The sequence below is a fragment of the Betta splendens genome, chromosome 4, assembly GCF_900634795.4.
Source record: "Betta splendens chromosome 4, fBetSpl5.4, whole genome shotgun sequence".
NCBI classification, from domain to species: domain Eukaryota; kingdom Metazoa; phylum Chordata; class Actinopteri; order Anabantiformes; family Osphronemidae; genus Betta; species Betta splendens.
Window position 1 is genome coordinate 5055307 of NC_040884.2, and position 16134 is coordinate 5071440.

The 16134-nt window shown below is 46.9% G+C and overlaps 1 protein-coding gene and 1 long non-coding RNA gene across 2 annotated transcripts in view; one reads left to right on the forward strand and one right to left on the reverse strand.

Moving 5' to 3' along the window:
- The window catches only part of LOC129603996 (uncharacterized), a 1115-nt gene extending 54 nt beyond the window's left edge, over positions 1 to 1061 (forward strand). Inside the window, exons 1-2 of the long non-coding RNA XR_008694509.1 lie at positions 1 to 72; positions 640 to 1061. The exon at positions 1 to 72 is cut by the window's left edge and continues 54 nt beyond it. This is a non-coding gene — a long non-coding RNA (uncharacterized LOC129603996). The remainder of the gene's footprint in view (positions 73 to 639) is intronic.
- anos1b (anosmin 1b) overlaps positions 1 to 13283 on the reverse strand; it is a 27876-nt gene extending 14593 nt beyond the window's left edge. The window contains exons 1-2 of the mRNA XM_055508225.1: positions 12717 to 13283; positions 5300 to 5347 (exon numbers count right to left, since the gene is read on the reverse strand). Coding sequence (XP_055364200.1) covers positions 5300 to 5347; positions 12717 to 12947 — 279 coding nt within the window. The 5' untranslated portion in view covers positions 12948 to 13283. The remainder of the gene's footprint in view (positions 1 to 5299; positions 5348 to 12716) is intronic.
- Positions 13284 to 16134: the final 2851 nt, after the last annotated feature.

Consider the following 16134-nt stretch of genomic DNA (forward strand, 5'->3'; position numbering starts at 1 on the left):
CCTTGAAGGTGACATGATGAGTTATGTGTGTGAGCCAGAAACAGAGAGCTACGGACGCGGCCCAGGTCAAAGGTCAGAGATGTTACTGTTTAACACAGCATCACGCTGTCACAACACCGGCGAGATTAATGACTGCCTGCGTCCGTACAGTACGCGTGTACGCGCCCCCGACACGGAATACGCACAATAATTAATCACACACCTTCTCCGCGCAGGCCTCTCCCGCTGCTTTATGGCCTCACCTGCCACGGCGGAGGCATGACAGCCACACTCAGCCAGAGGGAGGGAGGGGAGGAAATGGGAGAGGGAGCGCCGGAGAGATGTGGTTACGGAGCGGACGGAGGGGGAGGAGGGGGAGGAATGAGTGTCAGTTGAAAAGGAGATAGGAGATGAAAGACAAACAGTGAAACTGGCCCAAAGGAGGGAGGGAGAGAGACAAAGGAAGACCAGATGTGCTCAGCGTCCGTGCGTGTCGCCATCATTTGTCATATTACCGCTGGTTAGCTCGCGCTCTGGTGCCAATGGCACCACTTATACCTGAATTTACCTGACAAATGTAGTGCGCTTCCAGCTGCTATACAGCACATTTGTTACAATAAAACTGTCTACGAGTGATAATAACACATCTATTGTCTACAGCATTTATTCCCAGTAGAGAAACGTCTCATGGTGATTAGAAGGGGCACGACGGCTCCAGTACCATGACGGACAGAAGACGGACATTATAAATGTGACCGCACTAGATTCAAAAAGACTTCACAGGATATGGATCCGTCCACTCTACTCTGCCAAGAAAACTGAAACAACTGAACCCCATCACCTGGAATCAAACGCTCAACCTCAAAGACCCGAGCTCGGACTTTGTTCTGGACTTGTTCATTTTTGCCGGCAGAGTTGAGCCGTGTCAGTATTTCAACGTAGGCAAACCAATGAGTTTCATCAAACCATCAAATTGAATTCCTGACTAATGATTCACTGATGCCTTTTACGACCTCAAGCAGTAATAACAACTGAACAAAATGTAACACTGATGAATAAAAGAAAGAAACTAATTTTTCGTACATGGGAATAAAGTTGTTTGATTTTGCTTAACACTCTTTAAGATCTAAGACATGCTACTCTGCACACATACTCATATGTACAGTACACAGACACAGCAGGGAACGCACACATGAAAAGGAGCGGAACAAATTTCAAAAATGCCTTTGAAACGTGTGTTAGTGTTTCGCCAGGCCGTTGGAAAGCAGGAAAGTTCAGAGGAAACTCTAGAGGTGGCCAACGCATCAAGGGCCTGTATTTCTGAATTATTCTGATTGCTCTGGGGTTGGATTCACATGCAGCAACAACAACAGCAGACAGACAGGCTTGGAGATGACTATGGGAAGTAAGCAGGGGAAAATGGAGATGCAGATGTTAGGCAGTTCTCGCTCAGGGTAGACGCAGGCTGCAGCTGCTGTGCAAATGAAAGAATAACAACCGGGATCCCTGAAAATCTAGGGAGGACACGGAGATGAGCACTTCAGATGAAACATGGAGACGGAGCCCAGGGGAACTCTCCCCTCGTTTATTAGCCGGGCTCTGAAGGAGTGTGTATTCAGATGACTGCTTTTAGCTGTACTGGCCGGTTCCCCTCACCGCACACGCTCCGTTCAAAGCATCCTGAAGAACCTCAAACTGCAGCAGAGGAGCTGGCGTCCCAGCTCTCACCTGGGTGCGTGAACCCCGGGTGGAGATGGGATGAATGACAAGCATCCAGCAGCTGTCTGGCTCCGGCCGCGTGGGACCTGCTCGCGCACAGATTCAAAAGCTGCTCCAGCGGCTGTTGTTCGTCAGCAGCGAGACCTGGCTTTGCAGCCCGGACCCCCCGCTGAGCTCCGCAGACTCGAAAGGCGTCCAGCTACGCTCGGCCGAGGACTGGCTCACGCTGAAGCTGCAGCGCGAGTTCAGTAGCGTAATGGAGTTGGGCTTAAAGCACACCATGAAATCAACCAATGCTAAAAGTACAAAAGTATCACACCCAGTAACAGGACCCTCCAACCTTACGAGGTAGTAATAGGGCTTGATAGATCTGCGTCAGAGCTGTTTATTGGAGGACACACCGCTGCCTCACACACATGGGAAACGTTACTACTTTTAGTGCCCTCGCGTGATCCTCCAGAGCGAGTGAGAGAGAGCAGATAAAAGCAGGAGATGGACACATGCAGGAACTGAGGGAGGACCCTAGTTTAGCCTCACGAGGTCCCATGTGTGTTTCCATGGGAGAGTCCACTGATGATGTGACACGAACCATATGTGCAGCCTGGCATGTGTGTGTGTGTGTGTGTGTGTGTGTGTGTGTGTGTGTGTGTGTCTTCAGGGCAGATAAAGTCGTCCAGACGGCTTATCTTCTCTGTGGTCCACTTCTCTCCTCACTTCCGTTCCTATTTGTTCTTTAAAAGCTCTTAACGAAGGAGTTTTGCATTAACAATGTAAACTGTAGTAAAAGGAAATGTCTTACAGCATCTGAGGTCTGTTTCCAAGTGAAAGAAGATGTTTCTGTTTCCTATTTAATTATGAAACAAATGAAGATGTTCATGAGAAACCGACAGAAAGGATGGATCAAAAAAACAGCAGCTATTTTTGAATGGTGGTTTTCCCCCTTTTCCCTCATCAAGAAACATGAACCACTGCAAGTTTTAAGCCCCCTAAGTGAAAAAGATGACATGGGAAAATTAAATTCATCCCTCAGTTTCATGTTGCACTACTCTGTGTGGGGGTGTGATGTGCTGCCTATGCTTCACACATGTTAAAACAGCTTACACCAGCACAGCTTCAGGTCTGGATGAGGACCTAGAACGAGTCCCTGAATGTATGCGGCGCTGCCAAAAGGCTTCATGAGATCCTGCAGTGGAATGCGGTTTGAGGCCGAGCCGCGTTTTGATCGATTTGCTAATTAATGGCCCTTAAATTGAGTTTATAAACACGATAACGGTGACGCTCCCAAGAGAAGCGGCCTGATACTCGACCTGCAGGGGAGTGTTTTTCAGATCAACAGTTGCTTGCTCTTATTCCCATCCCGCTGTGGAGAGAATGGTCTAGACTGTAGCTCCATTAATCCTCAGGACTATAATCAGAGATATGATCTATAATAACAGTCACTGAGCGTCTTTACTCTCTAAACTCACTTGTTTCCTCTTACTGCTTAAACAGATTTGCTAGTTTTATCAAGTATAAGACAGGTAAGGTTCTGTTTATATTTTTAAAGTTCTGATATAATTATGTTTTGATGCAGCATGTTTATAGTAAACCTTTATTTAATTTAATATATTTACTTACATGTTTGCATTAAAGTCTATGAAACTCTGTTGTATGAGTAAGTGAGCAGGATTAATCATTTATAAGTCATGCATATCAAACAATGTCTTGTATAGCGTGGCTCTCTCTGCTGTGAACTGTGGTTTTCTTTTCAAACACACTAATCAAAAACGTCAGAATAATAAAAACAGATCGAGGCCGGGGAACGTTGTTACCCCATGAAATAATAACAACAGACCTTTCTGACTGCATGAAGCGCTTCCAAGGTGTATAATAAATTAAGGCAAACTGTGAGTCCTAAACATCTCCCACCCTGGAGCATTAAGCAGTGTTGGACTCCATCATATAATGCATAATTTTGATTAAGCTTAGCAATTATGGCTGAGGACTGGGGTACGAGCTTCTCTCTTTTAATTTATTGTTGTTGGCTTGAGGCAGTGACTTTTACAAATTGGCTTGGATCAGCTTTCAGCAGACTATAAAACAGTAAAAATTAATTACCTCGCGAGTCAACCGAGCAACAAAGAGACGCCGCGTATCTGCACAGTTTCAGACTGTCTGAGAGGAAAAGATGTGGTCTGCACACGGAGAGGACAGTTCTGTTCTGATACCGGCTTTGTTTTTGTTGCATTTCATCGGGAATGAAAGCAAAGGAAGGAAAACAAGAAGGGAAATGACACAGGCAGGTTTGGCTGAGGGGTCGGAGGAGCCGTGTGTGTTTGTAGTTTGTGTTGTGGGGTTAACCACGGTTAAAAGGCGATGTCTGATCTCACCCTGTGTGGTATCCACGGCAACAATGGTTCTGAGACTGAGCCGGGTCTAGGCTGTTGTTGACGTTAACCCCTTTAACCCCCAAACACCAACACTCACACTCACACACACACACACACACACACACACACACACACACACACACACACACACACACACACACACACACACACACACACACACACACTCACTCACTACTGTCATGAATTTGTGGGGCAGCTTGAACATGCCTCAGACATGTAAAATACTACTAACGTGTTCTTTGAAAAGCACTGAACCTCTAAAGCAGGTTCAGGAAATACTAAAACCTGGTATTGGTCAAGAAGCATTTCAGATCCAAACATATCCAGCGTACTTTGATTTGTGACCTAACTTGTTTTGTCTCTGGGTAAAAACAATGACAGCATGCTTTAAACACGCCCACTCTGTCTGAGCGACGGCACCAGCCGTCTCCGACACCCACGGTACCGAACCGAGGGCCGCGACGCTGGGAGCGCTGGGAGCTATGGGAGCGCTGGGAACGTTGGGAGCACTGCTGCTGCTGCTGCTGCTGCAGAGCGCACGAAACTGCCAGCTAAAAATACACCACATGGAAACTCCTGAATCAAACAATGAATTAGCACAGACGCACAGAGGGGCCAAACACAGGCTCCTTTCTGTTCCATACGCGACGGTCGCAGATTTAAAGGGCCTCGTTTTATACGAAAACATAACCTTTGCTTTTACAGGAGCAGTCAATTATAGGCAATGAAAGTTACAGTAGACACTAAAACAGCATGAAGCATAAAACAGTCCTGAACGTCTGAAAGTCATCAGAGCAGCAACTCCAATAAGATCTTATTGAATCCATTATTATAGCTGGTTGTAACATGGTGGTCAGCCCATCACTCTGCCACTTGATAACAACGCTTATTGAACCTTATTCAAACCAATTATTCCCCATTAGCCACTCCTTGACTTACGCCAAAAAATGCCACATGTGAAACACACAGGTGACGCGTGGCACCGCATCACTCAGTTGGAGCTACCGTACAGTAGCAGCTTTACAGTAGCAGCTTTACAGTAGCAGCTTTACAGTAGCAGCTTTACAGTAGCAGCTTTACAGTAGCAGCAAACCCCCCAGGTCTTCACTCCCCATCGAGCACTTGGTTTTATGAGCTTATGGTTTAGGTGAGACTGGTTTCTGGAGGGCGTCAGCATGAGGCAGGTCGTGTGTACGTGTATCTGTGATTACCTGAGAGCAGCGTCTGTGGTTCTCACACCAAACCAGAACCTGGTCACTCTGGAAGAGACACAGAAGAGGAGGATTAAAGCAAACGCAGAGACGGAGGGAGAGATGAAGCTCCCAGAGCCAGAGGCCACGTCCAAGGAAACAAAAGCAGACAGAAGGAAAAATATCCCTCATAAAAGGTCAACAACTAAATTACATAACTGGAGCAAAGCTGAGATGCACAGACAGAAAGACGTTCAACTTTACTCTTATTTACATAATTCTTCTCTGGGTGAAAAATAACTGAACACACTGTGTTTGTGGTTGGACCAGACAGAGATTTATGTGTGTGTGCACAGTTTCTGCTGAGTGAGTCAAGACCACCGGTAAACATGACTATTATAACCTTGGGACAGAGGGCGACGTCATCACGCGACCGCAGCCACAGGAAGACGGAGGAATTAAAGCAGCGCTGATCTGATAAGTCGCGTCAGGTTTCTATTCACTCAAAGCAAAAGGCACGAGCAGAGGGCGTTTGGTGTTCTCCGCTGACGCCGCACTCCAGATTCATGTGTTGTTGGTGAGACGGGGAACGTGGGAGCGGCGCTACGTCACCGCCAGCGCAGTCACGCTGCCGTCATGCGACATCAAAACAAGTGTTGGGCTCCTGTGGGTGTGTGTCCTGCATCCGCCCGGGGCCGCGTGTGCGCCTGGAGGGAGCATCTGCTGAGTATGTAAAGGTACAGTATGAGGCATGAACCCTCCTGACAACCCTCCCCAGGCTCATCTCTAGCCACACACACACACACACACACACACACACACACACACACACACACACACACACACACACACACACACACTCCTGCTAAGTTGTATTTGTGCTTCTGGTATGAAGGAGGTCACTGGTTAAGGTTGGGGTGACGGTGGTGGGGTCAAAGGTCAGAGATTAAGGATTACAGGCTTTCAGGGCACAGGAGCTGCTGAATCGAGTCAAAGTCACTACACGGCCTTTAAGGATGGGGCTTTTCTGTTGCTGTAAAAATGGTTGCAGCCCCGCAGACGAGACGTCACAACACACGGGGGTCATTTCTGCACATTTCCAATAGGACGAACCCGCAGTCACGCCTGCTTTCCGCAGCGATGGGCCACTGAGCAAACAGCATGTGTGAAAACGGTCCGCGCTCCAAGTCCTCGGCCGGGTTTTTTCGCCTCATTCCTCTCACAGTCTCGCCGCCGTGCGTCTCCAGTGCTACAGCTGTGCCGTCCAGCTGTTGGCAGCTACAGAGACACGGTTCGTTCTGTCGGCGCTGCTCAGAGTTGGACGTGAGAACGTTGCTGGGACACATTTACCAGTATAGTATTCAGTCAGTTTGCCTCATGTTGCCGCTCTTGGTTTAACTTAATCTCTGAGTGTTAAAAGGAACATCGCTGAGAACAGTTAAAGCCCCTGATGAACAGATGAGCAGCAGGTCTGTTGTGAAGGATGGATTTCGTCCTCCTCCACCTCCCGCCTGTGTTCACAGCCCGTTCTGACGCCACCCAGGTGCTGTTTCTGTGATGCAGAGCCCAGTTGCCATAGACACAGGTCTCGGCCTCAGACGCTCCAACGGAGGAGGCTCTTGTTTCTCTCCAGCGCCGTTGACATGTGGTAACGAGGCCCCGCGTCGAGAGCTAAATCCGATTTAAAAGCCGAACAGACATGTTTACCGGATTTTCTTCTCTGGATATTGTAAAGTCGCGTGTCATCCGGCTGAAGGAGCCGCGTGGAGCTCTCCTAAACAAACAAAGTGTCTGTGTACATTTAGCAGACAGCGCTGAGGTCGAACATACACGCCGGGCGCATTTTCATCTTCATAAAGCCGTCGCTAATCTGTTTATTTGAACGTTTTGAAACAGGACCTGTGGCCTCTCAGTCACAGCATGTGTCTGTTGTCTGTTCTGCTGCTGCACAGTCTGATTATTAGCGTTTAGTGTTCTATTAAAAATGTTTTCATATAGTGATAGTATGTTATAAACGATTCAGTACTCTGAGTGATCGGACACCAAATGGTTATAAATGCTGCCTCGTATATAAGGTCGAATCTTAATCACATCCACATTATTCATAATTAGGTCTCGGTCAGAGTCCTGGTCGTCTCAACATCAGCCAGTATCTATGAGCTCCTGCTGAAAATATTATGATTGTGTCTGAGAGATCCATCACGTTGCAGTGAACGCTCGTACCCCAGAGGTTCTATTGAAGAGGATCTCTGCATCTGCGGCTTCTCACTCAGACCCAAACTGTCGCCCCTCGGTCCTTTGCTTAAAACAGCCAGCGCTTTCCCAACTTCCCATGTTGTTGCCAACTCCTGACAGGACGTCAGGAGAAAGCTGGAAACCTGTGGACGCTCCAGTCGAGAGCTGAGGACGCGGCGAAGGCCCGTTAAACACCTCCAGATTTGCCCAGAAGAGATAAAGCTGCCTCCCCCCCCGCCGGCCTCACATCTTCATCCCGTCGCCTAGTCTTTTTCACGCTCCCTCTCCCTGCCTGTCCCCCTCAACATAACAACCCCCGCTCCCTGACGCTCCCCTTCAGCCGCCCTTCACAACACATACTACAGAGATGTAGACGCTTACACACTCATCCCCAGTCAATTTCATGGGACATATTTGCTGTCAGAGCAAATCAAGGCAGCTGAAGTGGGTCTGTGTGCCGCATGGCCGCTAAACGATGGTCAAAGCGAGGTTTCTTGGGGTCTGAGTGTGTGAGGCTGGCGGTGACGGCGAAACAGCTGCACATGTTGAAAAAGTCCAGGGAAGAAAAGGACTGGAAGGAGAAAAAAGAAATTGGACGCGGACGACTGAGAGGAAGTTAAAAAGAGCAAAGTGAGGCTGACAAAAGAAGGTGAAAGATGGAAAAAGGCATTAGGAGCACGGAGGAGACCGGCCACGAGAGGTACTGCTTGTGAAACAGGGGGCAATAAATTCTGGTGCCTGCTGTCCGCCTCACTGGAATTTATTCTTCTGGCGTATTTTCTTAATGGGAACTTTGAATTGTGCCGTTTGTCTGTGGATGAAGACCTTTCAAATTGTACTTGTACTGTGGCCTTACACAGGCTGTGGTTCAAGTCTGAGTTTTTTTCTATGGCTCCATCTTCTTGACGTACGAAACCTTGGCTCTGTGCATTTTATGGTAAAAAAAATCCTTAGACTTAAACTCAAGACACCGTGCATTAAAAATACCATGAGAATCTCCCTCCAACCGATGCGATGATGAACGACTTGGGACAAGAACTTGCAAAAAATTCCATTCGATTTTTTTATTGATGGATCTGTTCATGACTGGATTTCATACCAACATTAAAAACACACGCTCGTTCTACATTCCTTGTGCCTGGGATCCAAGAGAGAAATCTGTCTGGATCTGACACACGAGAGACCCATCAGCAACAGAAATGACCCTCGGAGCAAGAAACACTTGCACTAAAGGACTTCCACATGGCTGCGACGGCTGCTGGGCCCACGCTAACAACCCCATCCTGCCGGACGAAGGCAGGAAAGAAGCAGCGACGCGGTCACACGTCCAGTAAGAACACGCGGACGCATGCGTGGCCGACACGCACGCGCACAGCTGCACACACCCTGAAGTGTTTGAAGGAGCGGCCAGATATAAATCACCCGTCTGCCACATGCAGTGATAAAACCTGAGAGTGTGTGTGTGTGTGTGTGTGTGTGTGTGTGTGTGTGTGTGTGTGTGTGTGTGTGTGTGTGTGTGTGTGTGTGTGTGCGTGCATGCGTGTGTGTGTGCGTGCGTGCGTGTGTGTGTGCGTCGTGGTCAGTGTTTGTGGTGAGGTGCAGTAGAAAGTCTATTTAACACGAGGCATTAACTCTGCAAATTACACCCAGATGACCAGAAGCACACACAGCTACAGTGCATGTGTGTGTGTGTGTGTGTGTGTGTGTGTGTGTGTGTGTGTGTGTGTGTGTGTGTGTGTGTGTGTCTGTGAACGCATCATGACTAACTGCCACTCAACAGATTATAAAGTTCTTCCCAAAAAGTCCATGTTGAGGTCAGAATATTCCGGACAAAAGCGCCTCATTAGTTTGTGTGTGTGTGTGTGTGTGTGTGTGTGTGTGTGTGTGTGTGTGTGTGTGTGTGTGTGTGTGTGTGTGTGTGTTTGCAGCACGTCCTGTAAAAACGAGTGTCACAACAACGTGGCTGTTACATGGACTTCAGCTCATCCGACCATCGCATCGTCATCTGCCTTCCTGTCGTGTGACTTCACGGCTGAACTCCAGTGGTTTAACTCTGACTGAGGTTCCAACCAATTGAAGTCAAGCCTGGCATTTTTGGGAAACTTTGTCCCTCACTTTTTGACAAGAAGATCGACTAAATGCAAAGCGGGAGCCGGAAGCCGGGGGCGAACGGGAAGTCCCGAGTGAGTAAGAGTGCAGCACCAAAGCCTCCAGCTCTGTGTTAACACGTCACAGTGAGGGTTATGATGTCATCACCGCCAGGCATGCTGGGTAATTGGCCAAAGCCCTGGTTGCTATTAATGTTCAAATACTCATCTCCTTCTGTGTCTGAGCAAATGCTGTGAACACATTTCTGTAAATTTCAGACTGTTCCCCTCAGTTTAATTATGACCCAGCAGAAGAAAACAGACACCAGTGGGAAGAAGGATGGATTTAATTGCAGGTGTCAGATGTAAAACGCCGCCGCGCATTTGCTGCGGTCACAGAGTCTCTCTGTCTGCGGCCCGTTCTGCAGGTGAGCGAACAAAGCTCCGGCCGTTCCAGCTGTGATTTACCGTCTTGAAGCTTCAGGTGAGGAGTCAGTGCAGCCTTATCGGCGCCTCGCCGGGTCCTGCCGATCGAATGACAGGCTCCAGGGAGCGAGAAGCTTCATCCGTGAGGCGAATCGGGCCGGGTTTCACCTGCTCCGTCCCCGCCAGGCCGCCTGCGTGACACCTGTCTGCCTGCTGGGCCGTCCCTGTCTGCCTCCGTCTGCCTGCCTTCATCTCCCCGAGCGTTGCCTCGGCTCGACCCGGCGCGTGACCCGTTGGCCCAGCGACCTCCGGCCCGATCAGCGCGACCTACCGCAGAGCGGGTACCATGAATGCACAGGCGGCCCATTCAGCCCCGCGTTGGCCCTCGGCCCTGGCCCGGACCGCTAACCGGCGGCTCGTCGGCACCACAGACCCGCGAGTGTTCGAGACGCGCGGCCCGATCCGCTCCAGCGACCCGGCACCACAGGCCCGACCTGGACTTTTCCCTTATTTTTAGGAGTTTGCATCAAGGAGGAATTTGGGAATGACAACATACCAACATATATACACTGGTGTGTGCAGACACACACACATGCAACCAGCTATAATTACCATATTACACCATAGAAGGGAAAGTTGTGGAAAACCCAGAGACGCAGCAGAAAGAGAGGTGTAAATAGACGTCTGGTGAGTCAGACGCAGCCACACACAGAAGGGATGGAGCCAAAAAGCCGGGGCTCAGCCACATGAAGCCCGACGACGCGCTGTGTGTCTGTGTGTCGGAGCGCGGTGACGCTGGACGATGACTAACCCACTTTCTGGGGTTGTTATCTTGTTTTTGTTTTGTTTTGTTTTTTTTGCTTCGAGCCTCGTGTCGTTTAAATGAATGAGTCCCACCCGAGCTCCGCGCCGCCTCGCTGTCCCATAAAAGGCTCGGGGAGCGATGCCGTTCCCCAGGATGTGGCTCAGAGGAAACTTGTTTCCTTGTTTGCTCAGTTTACAGGCTGGTGTCACGTCGGCGCAACACAAAGTCTTCAGTCATTTAGATCCTCAAATGAGCGTCTGAGTCACATCCACACCTTCTGTTCCAGTTCATCACTGTGCAGCTATCAATACTGAAGTCACTGTCACCTCATGAATATACCTTACACATACATAGATATTCAACTAATATTTGTTTAAAATATTGATTAAGTAATAGTTCATTACTTTTATATCCCATTAGGTCATCTCTAAATGCTTTTAAAAGGCCCCAAAGATAAGTTCGAATTCCACAATAGAAGCCATCAAGCAAATATTGATATTTTTGTTTGAGAAATTAGTTTAAAGAAATTTACCCAACACAGTAGTTTCTGGTTGATTTCAACCCGCTGGATAAATTATGTCACAAATAAACTAGATTCAAAACACGAGCAATTAAAGCAAAAACCACGACCAACGTCTCACTTTTCTCAGTGGGCGAGAGGTCAACCGAATCACAGAACATCTTTGCTTCTAAGGAGAAACTAGTTGTGTTAAGATGTTTCATGCTGCATCTGTGCTAAAAACACAGGATTCATTCCGTTTGGCGATATCAAAATCAATGAAAACTCTGTTTCATTTACTCAGTGATGAAATAAATACAAATGATAGATTTTCACTTGTAATAAATACATGATTTGTTTTCCGTGTAAAATATTTTGAGTGTGACACAGTTACACTGAGTGAGTGTGACACACAATAAAGTAGAGACTTCTAAGAATGAGACCCAGAGGAAAATGAACGTGGTGCCTCTGGCGAAGCCGCCTCCAGTCTGATGCTCTGAATCTGCTGACCGCCCCTCACTTTACAGACTTTAAACCACACGATCCCCTTCGCACACCTTCATTCCAGTAAGTCCACCAACACACACACACACACACACACACACACACACACACAGCGTCCTCCGGGGCCACCCTCATTACCCAATGCACAGGTGGTGGGAGTCGGTTCTGGATGGACCAGGCCCAGACCCAACCTCCGTCCACGCACAGACACACGTGCACGCACACTCTTCTACACACCGCTGAGCCGTTGGGGCTCAACCCGGTGGTTAATGACTTTCCCACCCACTACACTCATGCACATGTTGAAGCCGTTAACGATAAGTGGCTTTTCGAACTTGGTAACGTCCTAATGTCCTTGTTAATCTCACATTCCTCACTACAAAGGCCACAGTACATGCGCCAGCGCTGGCAACTGGGGACCAGTCGTTTCTCCCGTCAGCGACCAGCAGCCTGGTGCTTTTCAGGCTGCGGATGCCGCGCCGGGCGACTTCAGTCAGCGCGGCACGAACACAGTTCAACACCTCCTGACGTGAACCACAGTCTGAGATTAATAACTTCACCCTATGAAAACACATCACCTTGGCTGATTAGGAAAATCTGGCCACTGTTTATAGAACAATTTAATAAAAGGTGAAGAATGTCAAAGATTTGGATGAGCAGTTTTAAACTAATTACATGAACCATAATATTGATATTTCTCCAGCAGGTGTGGCAGAAACAAAAGACACATCTGGATGTAAACACGTTACCGTGAAGCATAAACCGCTGCTGATCCCACTAATCTGCGTGGATCATGACTACGTGTCGCGTAATATCAGATTGACCTGAAACGGGGACGTACGCGCGTGCAGCTGAAGTCTGCGTCTGTCGGTGAGGACGTACCTGCAGGCGCCTGAAGGCTGCGGTGAGCTGCGTCATGTGCAGGGTCAGGCACCTGGACGCGCATCTGGCGCCGCTGACTCGCCCCTCCACATCCTCCTGCTCCGGTGAGCTCCGCCGGGCGCGACCCAGCGACAGCAGCGCGCACGCGAGCACCAGACCGAACCGAGCCGACATGACCCCGGGACGCATTGAAGGCAAGCGGCAACGGGGAGAAAAAACTGCAGGTAACATAAGGAGGACCGTCCTCGTGTCCGTTTCGCCCTGCGCGCGCGAGCCTTTCAGTTGGAATATGAAAACATCCACTCCGGAATGCGCGCGAGCTCGCAGCGGAGCGGCTCTACCCCCCTTGGACACTCCCACCACTGATGCAAACTGTGATACTCTTCATCCTCATCACCAATCAGTCCATCATCGTCATCATCATCACTCAGGACGTCTCCCTCGTCGTCGGCGAACACGCAACGTCGTCATCAGCAAAACCTTTAATCATAATCATAATCGCTGTCTTCGCCTTCATCATTTTGTGATTTGATGTCTAATCCTCCTCCCCTTTTTCACTGATGCTTGTGTAATTGGACGTCGTCAAAATCATCAGCTCCGCCATTAGTCTTCCTCATCATCATCACTCAAACTGTTGTAACTGCTACACAAGTTTCTTTTTTTATTTATTATTAAAGGTGCTGATGCAACAGGCATCTTAACACTAAACATCTACTTTGAAACCATGATTATTGTTTCATTCTGGCGCTAATCCCTAGTCACATCCAGTTTATCTGTTGCTTCTTTTAGTCCTGAACCATTAAAGGAAACGTGTTTGCTCTATTGTTGCTCAGTCAGTTCTTCATATTCTTCATTTTTGCTACTATTATAACTATCATGTTTTCTTTATCTTCATCCTCTTGAATATGTTGCACACACTACAGTACATTACATATCTTGGTGAAAATAAATTATTATCATTATCAATGCCTTTGTTCACTGTTGTCATCATCTTCATGCTGAGTTCTTTTTTAGTTGTTAGTTGTTGTTGAGGACAAGAATCAGGACGTGTGTTCATCATTTTAACCTCCAACAGGAGCCGGTGGCTCATTCAGTGATTACCAGCTCTTCCTGTTCCAGCCAAAGTGACGTTGGGCTCAAGCATAGTTATAATGTTCACCATTGTACAATTATCCTATTTGTCATACACTACATCTAGTTTTAACCTAATACATCTAGTATTACTTGCCTGTTTTTATTGTTATCTCCTCATACATGTGATTGTCCTGATTATAAAGTATCAGTTGTACGACATGATACTAATAAAATTAATGTTCTGAACAAATTTCATTTGACAAGCTGGGAAATCTGTCAACAGCAATTATTAAAGCAGGGTAATAAATGAGTATTTATTATTAGAAAAGTGCCCTAAGGATTTTGTTGAGGTAGGTGTCTGTCGAAGCGACACTCACCATAATTCAGTGCCTTTCGACAGCTAATGCAGAGCCACGCTGCGACCAAGGCCAAGTCCAGATGTTTAGGACAAAGGGTTGAAAGCCCTTTGTTTATGTGAAATTCTAACCAAAGAGAAGTCATCTCTGCTGGCAACAAGTGGAAGAATCACCTCCTTTTTGATTTAGGGGAAATGGCGTTGTATAAATATTTAGTGAGTACTGGCAGGACTGTTCATGACCCCACATTACCAGGCCTTTTCATTCTGCTCTCATGAAGCACAGCATGAATACTGGAGGGTAGTGAAAAGGTCCTCCAGACTCTAACTTGGCTGCTCATTACCTGGATCAGGCGTGTTCAGCCATTTTAGGAACCAGGGTTTCTAAATGTCCTGGTTCCTAAATGTCCCTCAAACCAGGGTTACAGTACTTGCCTCCGGTCTGATCCTCTCATATCCAGGTCTTTTGGCTAATTTACATGTAAACTAAAATATCTGTGCTATAACTAGAGGTTAATTCATTGTTTCAACTGAGCAGCTAAAACGTGTATATATTAAATCACAACCTTCTAAAAAATAAATAAAAAATATTAAAACAGCATGAAACAGAACTGGAATAAAAAATACACATGTATGAAATATTTGCAAATAATTTATTGTTTGGAACAAACTCCATGAACTACTGTAGTGGTTGAAGTTAAACACATGAGCTCACAAACGTGAACTTGTGCCCTCGCTGAAGCTGCAGTGGGGAAACAAATTAGTTTCCCCAGAAACTAATTTTAGAGTACTTCAACCAAAGAATGAAGTTGACCTCTACAATAGATCATGTTTCATTTTTCTCCAAAATGATTTTGTGACTTTACAGATTTATCTTAGGGCCCTAAAATACCTCAAAACCTGACTGAGAACCAGTGGTACTGTGTAGGATACTGGTTTCTGAATAAAGCATTCATAAAGTAAAGAAACGCATTCAGAGGTCACACGCAGAATCTTATGTGCGCATTCACACACACACACAGAAGCATTTACGTCCCGATTGTCCAAACCTGCTGGTTTATTGAAGCCAAATGTCTTTGAACTGGGTGGAAAGAGATGGAGAGAGAGGGGGGGGGGGGTATAGTAGTGGAGATAGTACTGGAAAGAGAAAGATATTGAAACAAGAAACTTCAACCAAAATTTTTAACTGAACTTTGGATCAGTTAGTAAAACATGAATATATCATATGAACTGCATAATATTGAGGGGAAGTTAATGAGATGTTGAATGACCTAGTTTACATTGTACAGTGACGTTCAGATGAATCTGCTCTGTGTTTGTTCACCACTGACTCCACTGAGCCTGTTGTATTTATTATAGTGTATATCCTGTAAGCTGAGACAACGCGTTCCCGTTTATGTCATTTATGTATGTAGAGGATAAAATAATGAAAGCATTTGGGTTTTCTACTCCACAGTGAGCATGACATAATTCTGGCACAGTGTGAGTTTTAAACAGCATTTACACAAGTTTTCAGGAGGATTGGATGTGTAGAAAATGTAAGATGATATGTTTAATAGTTCCATGTCAAGTCATAGAAAATATGACTTCTAGACATTTTTGTGTGGTTAGTCCAACATTGTGTGGCGTCTTGGACCTGTGCTGTGTGTTCTCATTTATCTGGTGCAGATGTCCATTTGTGTGATGATGTTTTTCTCTGACTGACATTTTTCATGCTAACAGGACAGGCTCCATTTCATTCATGTATTTATTACACGTAACCCTGAGTTGTAATATTATGAACCAGCCTTCATAAACATCATTAAAAACAGCAATATGAGCCATTTATGTGAAGAGAAGCTGGTAGAGACTCCTGCAGAGTTTAACTGTTTCCCATCACAATCCCATTTATGTCCCTATGACTGTCTGACATTATTGAATTGGTCAGAGTTTATTCTCTACAGCTGAAACTACTCACAGTTCATCTGCTCGTTGTGCCTTCTGTCGCTT